Source organism: Leuciscus leuciscus (assembly GCF_965113295.1).
Source record: "Leuciscus leuciscus genome assembly, chromosome: 22".
NCBI lineage: Eukaryota > Metazoa > Chordata > Actinopteri > Cypriniformes > Leuciscidae > Leuciscus > Leuciscus leuciscus.
Window position 1 is genome coordinate 33,483,746 of NC_138746.1, and position 13,796 is coordinate 33,497,541.

Consider the following 13,796-nt stretch of genomic DNA (forward strand, 5'->3'; position numbering starts at 1 on the left):
TAATAATTGGCACATAAAAACTGTGAGCAAGCAACTTAAAAATATAACAGGTGAACCAATTACATGTTCCTTTTTTTTCTACACTCAAAAAAACTTTGTGAATATTAATTATAAATCAGACTATGTACGTAAAACATTATAGATCTGTACCTAATGAACAGTTTTCTAAACAGCAATTTAAGGCATCTATTCGTCAAGGCCAAACCCGTCTTTCATAGGACAGAATAGCCTAAAAGACTCCAAATTCAAGTCATGATAAAATGTGTGGCTACTGAATTTTGTCTTTGTATTTCAGCACACTTCCAACCACATAAGTGTACACTGCCGTCTAAGATACCTTAAAGGTGCAGTAAGCGATTTCTGACACACTGTTGAAAGTGGATCGGACCTGGCACTATAACACACTTGTAGCCAATCAGCAGTAAGGGGTGTGTCCACTCATAATGGGGGAGGTACCTGGGGGCGGAGCTATGCCGATAGGGGTGTGATGCTATTGGGAAGGGGCGTGTTTGTTTTGTAAGTAATAAAGTAAGTAAGTAAGTAATTTTAATTTATAAAGCACATTTACACACAGCGCAAAACTGACCAAAGTGCTGTACAATGAATAACTAAAAAGACAAGAAAAAAAAACAACAAAAAAAACACATAGAATCAATAATCATAATTATATAAAACATGAATAAAAAGAAAACCTTCAATATCAGGGCACACAACACAGAAATACAGAAAACAAGCAGGAATGCCAGGTTGGGGAACAAGGAAGGCCATGGAATAAAAATGAGATATAACAACAATATAACCCTAACCCAACAGAAATCGCTTATTAAACCTTTAATTTGGCCCAGTTCTAAGACAGCATTGCATGTATTCCTCACAGAGAAGGCAATACAAGTCTCAGTTTAAAATAAATAAAATAACAATAATAATGATATTAAATCGAACATGGTGGAATAAACTAAAATGGCTCTTATATGTTATTCATTACATATTGAAAAGTATCAATAAAAACAGTTTAATCAAGTTCAAAATCGACTAATTACCTCAATATTTGTGCCTGTGATGCATTTATATGCTCATTAGATACTGTGTTATTATCTTAGCAACACACTCATGAGGACTATGGCTTGTAAAAAAGGAAAAAACCTTTGTGTGTAGATTCCAGAGCAGAGCTGTGACGGTTTAACTTGCAGATGTTATCATCAGTAAAGGTTGAGATATGAAAATGGATGTGGTTTATCAGCAACATGAAAACGATTAAACGGATAGTTTGACAGATGAGCCATGTCGAAAACTTGGCAAGTGAAAGCATGTTTTCATGGCTCATTGACTGCGTGTACCTTTGCGCTGGTGCACAGGTATGCAACGTTCCTCGCCATCAAAGCCCTGTAAAAATCCAACCAGACTCATTATAAAATGCCAATTTCATAACAATCAAATCATGCTTAACATTCAAGAAATGTTTGAGAAATCAAAAAGGAAAAATTAGAGTAGCTTATTGCATGGCTACTTATCAAAAAAGAAATCTTGATTTGAGTTGAGCTATGATTGTTCAGGACAATGGTCATTAAAAAAAATTAAATACATGATAACACTTTACAGCAAGGTTTCCTTTGTTAAAATGAACTAAGAATAAACAAATCTTCTACTTCTACAGCATTTATCAATCTTGATGTTAATTGTAACATTTACGAATACATTTTCTAAATAAAAATGTATTATTGTTAATTAGTTGTCAACTAACATGAACAAACAATGAACAAATGCATTTCCCTTTCGAAAGGGAACTCGCACTGCATCCCCTAGAGGGCGCAATGGGGAATGACTCCGGCATGACTGGTGTCTGAAACATGAGTCTAAACAAGCGGCACCCTTCCGGTCTCTCTCTTGAATCCGACACGAAAGTGACTTAAACTGTAATTCATCGACTGGCCACTAGAGACAGCCTGAAAAAGAGAGTCAATCCCATAGACTCCTCATGTTAAAATGCCCAACTTTACAGCAGAAATAAACATGTTTACAGCCTGGTACAAAAAGTGGTTTTGGTCTATATAATTAACTTTGCCCTTCATGACGACTGTGAGGGGGGTGAATATTTTTATTACTCATCCGTTTAAATTTTATTAAGCCTTAAAGTTCTGATAATTAAGGGCGTGGCCACTTGAGTGACAGGTGGATTGCCGCTGATGTCACTACTAGCCGTTTGTGTGCTGTCTGTTAGCGTCACGTCACCTCAGCTAATCCGCCTCTTTTTTAACCCCATTTTCGGTTATCCGGGAGTGATGCGCTGCCAAGATGGTGACGGCCAGCTCCGCCCACTTTGGGCTTATTTTTTACAGTCTATGGTTTACACACATGCTTCAGACACCAGTCATGCCTGAGGCTTTCCCTGGTTACATGCATTACCTGAGAAGTTTTATTAACAACATTAACAAAGATTAAAATATATACAGTATATTGCTCACTGTTAGTTCATGTTTGTAATGTTAACAAATGAGAACTTATTGTAAAGTGTTAACAAAATATTTGACTACAGAATGCCACCACTGACCAATCACACAAGCATATTTCAGAGAGCTGTGTAATACGAGATTATAGATATGAGCTTGTGATTGATAAGGATCTGTGAAACGTGGCTCACTGTGTTTTCTTGTCTATGGCGTAGTTGTAGAGCGAGGTCTCCGAGGATCTGGCTGAGAGTCGCCCTGACCGCTGTGTTGATACTGCGTTGATGACAACTCGATATGTACGTCTCGATACACACCTGGAGACACACAAAGATGCAACAGAGATTGAGCAACTTCTAATGTCCATCATGTAAAACTGCCTTTGTTCCGCTGTGCCAATGAAAGGTACCATCATTCCCTTTTAAAGCCACTGTAGATCTTTTGCACGTCAAATGTGATTATCACTCTGGTGCTCTTCAGTCATTTTTAACCAAAAGATTTTATGCTGTGGTTTTTTAGAATGTTCATCAGAATGGTACGAAACTTTGTTACCTGGTTAAGGTTTTGGCACTTGCTATATGAACACACACACACACACACACACACACACACACACACACACACACACACACACACAATCTTGGACATGATTCAAAAAGGTTAAATGGTTAAACAGGTCCAAAGCATGTGTGACGCTCGTGGTGTTTTCAGCCTCTGCCGTCTCACTATATGAGGACGGGAACACATGAACTTCATCTCCGGAGCCACTCTGAGAGGAAACAATCTCCAGATACACACACAAAATGCTCTTCACTACAACCCATCAAAATAAAAGAAACTGTGACACAAATATATTACTATTGTACAGTGAAATGTACTTCTCAAATTAATAATAATAATACAAATTATATAAATTTTTTTTTAATTATTAAAACTATATTTTTCTTCCATGTATTAATTTTAACAGTAAACCTTTGTAGTGCAGCACTGTGTTTGCCAGAAATATAATTTGCTCATTTTCATTTGATTGCAGTTTAAAAGACTTATTAAATTGTTAATGTTTTACATTTATATTTGTACATAAAGCCAGAAAAAATTAAAACAGACAACACAGATGTAATATATTTTGATAAGAGGCTGACTCGGGAAGAAGAACGACAGACACTCGCTTCGCATGTATGTCACATACTTTACTGAGTACTTCAGCAACTACTGACCACTCACGTACAAAACACTGGGCCTGGCTTAACGTACCCGTCACTTCGCACATCTATTACAACAGAATTAAAAAATTAAAAAATAAATAAAGCATTTATAGGGCCTTATTATTGTAAAAATATGTACGATATTATTCAATTGATTAGACATGATTGTTTTTTATCAAAATGTAATTAACCCATTGACACAGAATTCAGGAAAAGGAAAATGGAAAACACAGAATTTTTCAAGGCCCTAAAATTACGTTTAAATTTTGATTACTAGAATTTATTTGAACTATTAAATAGGAATCCAGAAAAAAAATTATAGAAAAAAAAAAGGAATTTGGGAGGGGAAAAGGATTTCACAGGGGCTGTTTTTGTAGGTCTTTTAGTTGTTGTTTTTAAATAAAACATATACATGAATGAATCGTTCACAAGAAGATCTATAACATGCATTTAGAAATACATTTAGATAGGGTGAAATTTCTTGCATTAAATTGAAGAAATAGAAAGGAAAAATTCGGACCCAAGGGCACTGAAATAGTTCGCCATCACTCAATAAATAAAAGAAAGAAAGAAAGAAAGAAAGAAAGAAAGAAAGAAAGAAAGAAAGAAAGAAAGAAAGAAAGAAAGAAAGAAAGAAAGAAAGAAAGAAAGAAAGAAAGAAAGGCAAGAAAAGAAAGAAAGAAAAAGAAAGGCAAGAAAGAAAAGAAAGAAAGAAAGAAAGAAAGAAAGAAAGAAAGAAAGAAAGAAAGAAAGAAAGAAAGAAAGAAAGAAAGAAAGAAAGAAAAAGAAAGAAAGGCAAGAAAAGAAAGAAAGAAAGAAAGAAAGAAAGAAAGAAAGAAAGAAAGAAAGAAAGAAAGAAAGAAAGAAAGAAAGAAAGAAAGAAAGAAAGAAAGAAAGAAAGAAAGAAAGAAAGAAAGAAAGGCAAGAAAAGAACTTGAACGTCATGGTTTTGATTTGTTTGGCTCAACAAAATAAAATAGTAACTCTGCTGCAAGCGTGTGTGTTTATGATGTGGAAAAGTCTGTTAATCCCGATCAACACAGTGACTCTGAAATGGAATCTTCCATTAAGTAAACAGAGAGGCTGAGCTGAGCATCTGCCGTCGTGCGGCTCGCCTGGTCACGGAAAAAGGATCTAAGACGTGGCACTATCACCTGTAACCACAGCAACCAGTGACACACTGCTGGAACATTAGTTTCATGATGGAAGTGAGATGTCAGGGGAAAGGCCTTCACCGTGTCTTAGTCACTGAAAAACAACTGCCTTATATGAAATCAAAACGCTCATACTGTCAATAATCAACTCATTTAGTGGCCCCAAAATAATAACTGGACACAAACGTCTGCATGTCTAATAGAATACATCAAATGCAGCTAGAGCTTTTCTCAGAACTAATGTCATATTTCTAAGCAATTTTGCGATGACAATTAATCAAGTGGTGTGAAGGTGGTTTTAGTGGATGCTCCGCAGGAGTCGTTTATCACATTAACTATGGGCATCTTCCATTAACGTTCGGCAACCATAAATCATCCAAATAGCATTTGTCTTTCCTTTGATCAGTAGTTATATCTTCTGTTTTATTATTTATACCTTACAAACTACCTACAATTGTGTTATGTTGTAATCTCATGTTATTGTTTATACCATGGTCAGCCTGAATACTCGATTCTGATTGGCTGGAATATGTGCAATAAAAAAACGTTTAATGCACAGGTAGTCCCGGTCAGTTTAATCACTGTTCTATATTAATGCGCTGCTTTGATTGAAGCGCACACACACTTAGATAGATAGTGCTACTCACACACAGAAACATTCAGAAGCACAGAAACTTGTCATCATCATCACTCCCGCACGACTTATATTAATAAAACTACTGAATCGCAACATTATTTCTCAGCAACGAGGGAGTATCATCACTGTTCTTGATTTAACTCACAGCTTCATTGTGTGTATGATGCTGTACAGATGCAGGTAATTCACACACGCATCTCTCTCTCTCTCTCTCTCTCTCTCTCTCTCTCTCTCTCTCAATTCATTCAAATAATGTAATCTAATACACGCTGCTTTATCTCTGTGTCTGACTCAAAGCGGGCTAAATGCTGGATCTAACGAGCTGTAACTGATGAAAATAACTACCGTTTTAACCCTTCCAGTCACATTTAGTGCTGCAAACATCAATAACAGCTTTAACTTAAAAATTCTGGCAAATGACCATGGTATAAGCAGCATAATCCACGGCTGGCTGTGCATTAAAATGATTTGAATGCACTATCATCATGCATTAAAATCGTTTAATGCACGGCTAGCTGAGGATTAAAATAAACACACATGCTTTGATATTCTGTTATCCAATGCAGTGTTCAAACACTTGATGGGTCTGCTGTGTGACTGCACATGCCTCGTTGTTTATGGCCTGTTCCCTGGGGCTCCTCAACAGTCCTGTGTGAAAATAAGAGCAGTCTGCCACTACCAGACACATTTACACACGATGATGTGCTTTTATGAGCCGTTTATGGCCAACCAGGGGCAAGATAATAAAGTTAGACACCAGTCTGCACAGACAAGCAGTGTGAGATCTGATCGCTTAGCATGCGACTGTCTGACAGTTTTTATGCAACAAAAATTTGCATAATACATAAAATCTGCATGCATGGTTCATATCTAAAATTTCCCTTAAAATGACAATTATTGGGAAAGAAAACAGTGCTGAGTTATTAAAAAATAAAAGTTCTGTCGTCATTTATTCACAAACCTGTATGACTTTTTTCTTCTACAAAATGCACACACACAAAAAGTGTTGAATAATATTTCAAATGTTTATGTCCATACAATGAAAGTCAATGGGGTCCAAAACGACATTGGACCCCATTGATTTTCATTTTATGGACAAAGATCACTGAGACATATTTAAAAATAACTTATTTTGTGGTCCACAAGAGAAAGTAAGTGAATAAATAATGACAAAAGTATCATTTTTGGGTGAACTATCCCTTTAAATCAGCAAAAAAGGTGATGCATAAATACCTTATTTTATGTATTATAAATAATATATGATTGTTGTTGTTGTTTTTTCTAATTAAAGTAATGGTAAAGGAATTTTTGGGGGGTTTTTTTGGCATTATCGCAATGAAAAATAGTGGCAATGTGCCTAATTGCTATGAAAATGTTGAAATAATACAATACTGTATATATATGGTCCTTAATGGTCCTAAAATGAAATAAGTCAAATGAAGGCAATAGAAGGCGATCACATTCTCAGGGTTAGTATCTAAGCGATTTGTGGAAGGCCACTGTATAAGAGTGACCCAAACTGCTGCATCGTCCTCATTAAAGCACTTCTTCACAGCGCAGCAGTCTTTAATAGGCCTTGGACAAGGACTTCAATGAGAGGGTTGCCAGAGTCACGTCAGATTAGCAATTTGCAATTCGCTGTCTCATTCTGTCAGTCAAACATCAATAAAGCATGTCTCACCTCAGCAATTCTCAACATGTTGTGCCCATTGATCTCAAATGTAGAGGAGTAGGTGACACAAAGCAGGACCTACAACACAAAGAACTTAAAACATTAGCTGTTTAATATAACAGCCACTTGATTAACACTTCAGTATTAGAAACAGGAGATGAGAAACACAGTAGTGCCAGGAATGCTGCCAATCTGTCCAATCACACGACAGGTGCAGAGCGGACACTGAATTCATTAAGCCTAATAGAAGCAACACAATGTTTTTGACGCTGACTATTCCAGCTCAGTTGTGGGAAAGTCTTTTCTCCACAGACCAAATCACCAGTGATGGGAATAAAGAAGTTATAAATAAACGGGGTTTCGGGCTCACTTAAAGGGATAGTTCACCCAAAAATGAAAATTAGCCCCTGATTTACTCACCCTGAAGCCATCCTAGGTGTATATGACTTTCTTCTCTCAGACGAATACAATCAGAGATATGTTAAAAATGTCCTGACTCAAGCTTTATGAGAGTGAAAGGGCATCTTAGTTTAGAAAAAAGTTCTAAATCATCTATTGTGTTTTATTGCTCCACTATAGTAATGATAACACTATTCAATAATTACAATAATATTTTGAATTGAATAGGTGTCTCTCACATTGTCCCACAGCAACATTAACATAGTGTAGATTAGTGTACAATGTTTTATCATTATAATGTAAATCTATTTAGTGTATTCTATTTCTATTTAACATATTTAATATTGGGGGCATCCAAGTTATTTGACATATTGAAACTTTTTTAAATAAATAAAAAAGGAACACAATAGTTACTCTCCCTGGTATTTAGTTACTTTTATAATGATGTAACTCAGTTACTAACTCATTTGCTATTTGTGAGAAGTAACTAGTAACTATAACAAATTACTTTTTTAAAGTAACATGCCCAACGCTGCAAATCACACACACACACACACTGATGATGATGGTGAAGGAGACACACACACCTTCATGACCTCCACCTGCAGGTCTTCATGTAAGGCGGGCGTCACCCTGATGGCCTCCAGGATCTGACTCAAGAGCTGCTTCTCTGGTGCCTCGGTCTCCACAGCAGCAAAGCAGTCCTCACACAGGATCTTCTGTCCACAGGAAAACATGCAAAAGGCTGAGAACAGTATAAACTAACCAACATTACACAACTAACCAAAAAAAAACAAACACTGGTCATCTTAACATCTTAACTTAAGCTGAATTATAAACGTATAAGATGCATGCAAAACTTGCCACCACATTGCTAGGCATTCACTGTAAAATTGATCATAGTTTTAAAACCTTTTAATTGGTTAACGGTGAGTTCACTTACTCTATACACTAAAAAATATTTAATAGATCCAATGAGACATTTCATGTAATTTTACAGTAAAATACTGTTAAATGTACAGTTTTTGGATGTGAAAAAAACAAGTCATCTTATAAGTTACTGTTCATCTTCAATTTTGATTCATCGTGTGTCTTTCTCTTTACCACCTGTGTTTTCCAGGGTGGTTGTCAGTGCATATATACAGAGCTGCACGATTAATCATTAAAGGATCGCAATCTTGATTTTTTTTTTAGGAAAGAAAATACTATGGAAGTCAAAGGGGTCCATCAACTGTCTGGATACCAACAAACTTCAAAATATCTTCTTTTGTCTTCAGCAGAAGAAAGAAACTCATACAGGTTTGGACCAACATGAGGGTGAGTTAATGATGACAGGATTTTCATTTTTGGGAGAACTGTCTCTTTAACATTATTTAAGTTAAGGTGCAGCAAGTGATTTCTAAGAAACACTGTTGAAAGTGGATCAGATCGAGCAGCACAACACACTTGTAGCCAATCAGCAGTAGGGGGCGTGTCCACTCATGATGAGGGAGGAGAGAGAGCCAATCAGCAGTAGGTGGCGTGTCCACTCATGATGTGGGAGGAGAGAGACCCAATCAGCAGTAGGTGGCGTGTCCACTCATGATGAGGGAGGAGAGAGAGCCAATCAGCAGTAGGTGGCGTGTCCACTCATGATGAGGGAGGAGAGAGAGCCAATCAGCAGTAGGGGGCGTGTCCACTCATGATGAGGGAGGAGAGAGCGCCAATCAGCAGTAGGTGGCGTGTCCACTCATGATGTGGGAGGAGAGAGACCCAATCAGCAATAGGTGGCGTGTCCACTCATGATGAGGGAGGAGAGAGAGCCAATCAGCAGTAGGGGGCGTGTCCACTCATGATGAGGGAGGAGAGAGAGCCAATCAGCAGTAGGTGGCGTGTCCACTCATGATGAGGGAGGAGAGAGAGCCAATCAGCAGTAGGGGGCGTGTCCACTCATGATGAGGGAGGAGAGAGAGCCAATCAGCAGTAGGGGGCGTGTCCACTCATGATGAGGGAGGAGAGAGAGCCAATCAGCAGTAGGGAGCGTGTCCACTCGTGATGTGGGAGGAGAAAGCAAATTTGTGTCAGCGAATTTGTGTTGTTTCTGCTCCATACGTGAGTAACAATGGTTTTGCCGTTTCACAGAACCAAGATATGCTGTTACTGTAATGTTATCTATAGTAATAGGACAGTTTTGAGTGCCGATGTTTGTCTGGAGCCGAACGAACTCTTGCTTGTTTATACTCTTGTGTGCTCAATAAAAAAAAAAAAAAATAATTCTTCCTTGTCGTTCGTTAGCCATCTTCGCATTATTTTTACAAAGCATAATTTTGCTTCGCTTCAGCTATGGTAAACAGACATCCACTCTTGCATTGCGTGTTCATGCATTTTGGGGGCGGAGGAATGAAGGAATGAAGTGTTTGATTGGGGTGATTTCAAATATCAACAGTGTTTCTCAGAAATCACTTACTGCGCCTTTAATGAAATATAGTTTTGTTTTGTTTTTTTACTATAAATTTAAATTCAATCTGTAAAACTGATTTAGCTATGGCAACCACAGCTTCTGTTTTTACCATAAATTCTGTATATTCTGGTCCAAAGATATGGTCTATTCATGTCCATAGTACAAACATCATGAAATGAGTTATGAGTCGAACACTGGCTTAGCAAATACCATTAAATAAATCAGAGACCAAATATATTGTGTCCAGCTTTATCTTAGTGTACCTAAATAATTCCCTACGTCTATAAAACGTGAAGTGTTGAGTAATGCACACACACACACACACACACACACACACACCTGCATTCCAGTGAGGGCAGTCTGAGCCAGTTTAGTGTTTTTAGACTCCAGTGCCAACCGAAGAGGGAAAAAACACTTCTCTCTGCACAGAAACAGTTCACAGTTACAACGCACAACATGAAAGATAAACTCATGAGGAGTATTGAGCAGTTCATTTGATCATTTGTTAGACACTTTGAATTAAAGCATCTGCTATATGAATAAATATAGAAGAAGCTAAAAACAAAAAGCAATCCAATATCAATTCTTATGCATTTGGTAGTTTTAATACTTTATCAATGCGTTTTCACTGTGTACAAATGAAAGATTTAAAAACAGGGAATGTAATGCAAAACCTAATAAAAGTGCATTATCTTTTATGGATTATGTATGGATCATAAAGATTATGTGAGAGAGTATATCTGAAAAAAATACAAATGCTGACAATACAACTATGGTATATGGAATCAAAACACTTGCCTGAGTTTAGACGGGGGTATTTTAACTGATCCATTCTGAGCTTGAAGGGTCTCTGTACAACCGCAAGGAAAAATAGGGGGAAAGTATATAAAATTAGAAATCCGATATTAAAAAAAACTTAAACACATTCAAACAAATGAACATCATTTCAATATGAATAAACATTCTTTGAAACCCCATCAACTATTTAAAGTAGGGGTGGGCGATATATACCGGTAGACGTGATTATCCGGTAGAAACCAGTAGAGATTTTGGACTATGGTCTCTATCGCGGTTACGCTCACGTAACGTTGATGTGCTGCGGCCTCATGCGTTTTTAAGCATTGTGTTTTAAAAACCATTGAAACGCAGTAAGCGGAGAAAGAGAACTCATTTCGCTAAATGCACATGTTTCTGAGTCTGTCTGAAAGACACGCGAAATGAAGCCTCGGCACATAGAGCGCATGAGAACTGAACTGAGTGCTTTTTGCCGCCTAATTGAGCTTTAACGGTTAAATACACACACTTATGTGTCAAAATGCCCGTCTTTGCAAGTATCCTCGTAAACACAGTAAGTTATGTCTTAAGTGAAGGTAAACAGTAGAGAAAGAAAACACATGTGTAACATTATATTGGATCCGTGCATTCGGTCTTAAAGGGACAGCAGCCTAATAAACCTGAGTTATTAATGTCAATCAAACAACAAACAACAATGCTCTTGACTGAATCACCTTTGTCTCACTTTAATAAGAATAGATATAGCCTTAATTTACACAGTGAAGATTATGCAGTGATCTTTATACATTTGATTACTTTATACAGTTTATGTAGGCTAGTCGCTATTTCTTATTTCAAGTGCTTGAAGTTTTTAAGGAAGGTCTATTCCTTTGTTCTATTGTAGTTTGCTTGTAATCACTTTATTTGTTCTTATGTCATCACTGACTGTTTACTTGTCTTCTGTACGCTTGAGAGTTTTTATGTAGGCTAGTATTAGTTTATTTGTGATACCGAAATTGGTGACAAGAATTATGAACTTTCAATGGTATCAAATATTTGATGATATAAAACTCTTATTTAAAGCAAAAATAACTGTATTGAGATATATATCGTTATTGTGAAATAAAATTAGGCTACTCATGATAAAATCCCAAACCAGGCCTTGCTATACTGTCATCTGGGAATTCATTGATCCTGTAAAATGAGCCAGAGTTGAACAGCATCAGTTTTGAGCCCCTCATTTGTTGGCACAGCATGACTGACAGTGTGTGATATTCAATGCTGAAACAATCAAAGGTCAATTAAGTGCATGAAGCTCCACATCATCTTCAGCTACTGCCTTTACCCATCTACTAAACAGCCTACACAACACAAGAACACAGAATAACTTAGAACGAACCTAGAACACTTTAAATATTTATTATATTAAAGATTACAATAAATTTGAATATTTGTTATAATTTATTATTATTAATACAATATTTTTTGTTGTTGTTATTTTCACTAAATATTCTGTCTGATATAATAATAATAGTAATGTTGCTGTTATTTTATTCATTTCTGGATCATACTAAAGCAAAGGGCGTATGCACAAAAAAACTATAATATCTTAATTACCAGCAAAAGAAAAAATAAAGCAGCCATTAAAAGATTAAATTAACCATTAAAACATAGAAGCTTCTTTACAGACTGTTGTTTAAAAGTACTGTGGCTTTACCATGCCTCAATTATGGTAAAAAAACAACATAATTTCATATTATTAACATACACTATTAATATAAACATGTTCGACTGAATTTGCATGCTATTCCAAAGTACTCATAGTGCATGTCCAAAAACATACTATTAACATGGGACTTTTTTCATTTTTGACAGCATGCATTTTAAAAAATAAGGAGGTTTGAAGCCAAACCATTCAGCACTATAATATTCACATAAACATGGTTTAAATGCACACAGGTCGCATGCCTATATAGGCTCATTGCATGAGTGCCCACTGGAAATTAAACTATTTCATTTGATTATTATAAAAAAAAAAAAAAATGCAATTGATAAAGACCTCCTGTAACAGCTGTTATGAGGATTCAGTTGCAGTAAATAAACATCCGCGAAAGGCGGGCACACTTTTGCTCTGCCTGCTCTAAAACATTATTTTTAATAAGCTGAACGCGCGTCCATCTGTTCTGAATGTGCATTTGATCCATCGCTCACAGACTCACGGTGCGTCTTACCGCGCGCGACGCCGCACGCGTCCCGCATCGCTTTATGTTTGCTGCCCGACGCGTCCTTCTGGAGCTTGCGGAGAATCTCCTCCATCGCGCTGGGAGGATGATGGATGGATGATATGCTGTGGAAATGATGGTTTCAGGCCTCCTGCCTAAAGCTCAGCATCCCTACAGTAAAGATGATTCACTTTAACAACAGTGATACGTCACACTGTACGTCAGTTGTTACTATAATGCGTGGAAGCCGCTGGTATTTAGTGACACAAATACTATAAAGAAAATATTGTTTCGACCAAATGAAAGGGTTTAACTGCATCCTAGAGCACGCATCTGATTTGTAAGGTGGGTGTCCAACTACTTCCCGTCCGCGAATTAAGGTATTGAAAACTACTATGAGGAAGGATTGCTAATTAATATTCATAAGCCACGCCTTCCTTGGTGGAGGGACATAATGTTGCGTCACTGCTATCTGATTAATATATAGGATCATTCATTTATTAATGACATAAGATCATCTTTGCCATTGGAAGAATACCAAGCTAATTTAAAAATATTTGAATAATATTAATGAGGTGATATTTCGCCATAGTATTCTACATTACTTCTGTCCAGAAGAAGAAAAAATGCTGCACGGGATTTATTATATTTATTATGTTTATTATATGGAGCTCGAGTCGTAATGATTAATGATTATGTCACGTTGATAGCCTTTTTATTTTATTTTATATACCCCTATAATTGTCTAATTTAAAGTCACCATGAAATCAAAATTGACCATTCTTGTTTTGTTTTTTTAAGGAATATTGCAATTTATTATAAATGATTTATTTGTGCACATTATTATAT

At 36.6% G+C, this 13,796-nt stretch overlaps 1 protein-coding gene across 1 annotated transcript in view; it reads right to left on the reverse strand.

Moving 5' to 3' along the window:
- arfgef3 (ARFGEF family member 3) overlaps positions 1-13,321 on the reverse strand; it is a 67,472-nt gene extending 54,151 nt beyond the window's left edge. The window contains exons 1-7 of the mRNA XM_082154589.1: positions 12,957-13,321; positions 10,750-10,801; positions 10,291-10,372; positions 8,099-8,230; positions 7,122-7,190; positions 2,639-2,761; positions 1,338-1,383 (exon numbers count right to left, since the gene is read on the reverse strand). Of these exons, the coding sequence (XP_082010715.1) occupies positions 1,338-1,383; positions 2,639-2,761; positions 7,122-7,190; positions 8,099-8,230; positions 10,291-10,372; positions 10,750-10,801; positions 12,957-13,041 (589 nt within the window). The 5' untranslated portion in view covers positions 13,042-13,321. The remainder of the gene's footprint in view (positions 1-1,337; positions 1,384-2,638; positions 2,762-7,121; positions 7,191-8,098; positions 8,231-10,290; positions 10,373-10,749; positions 10,802-12,956) is intronic.
- Between the last annotated feature and the right edge of the window lie 475 nt (positions 13,322-13,796).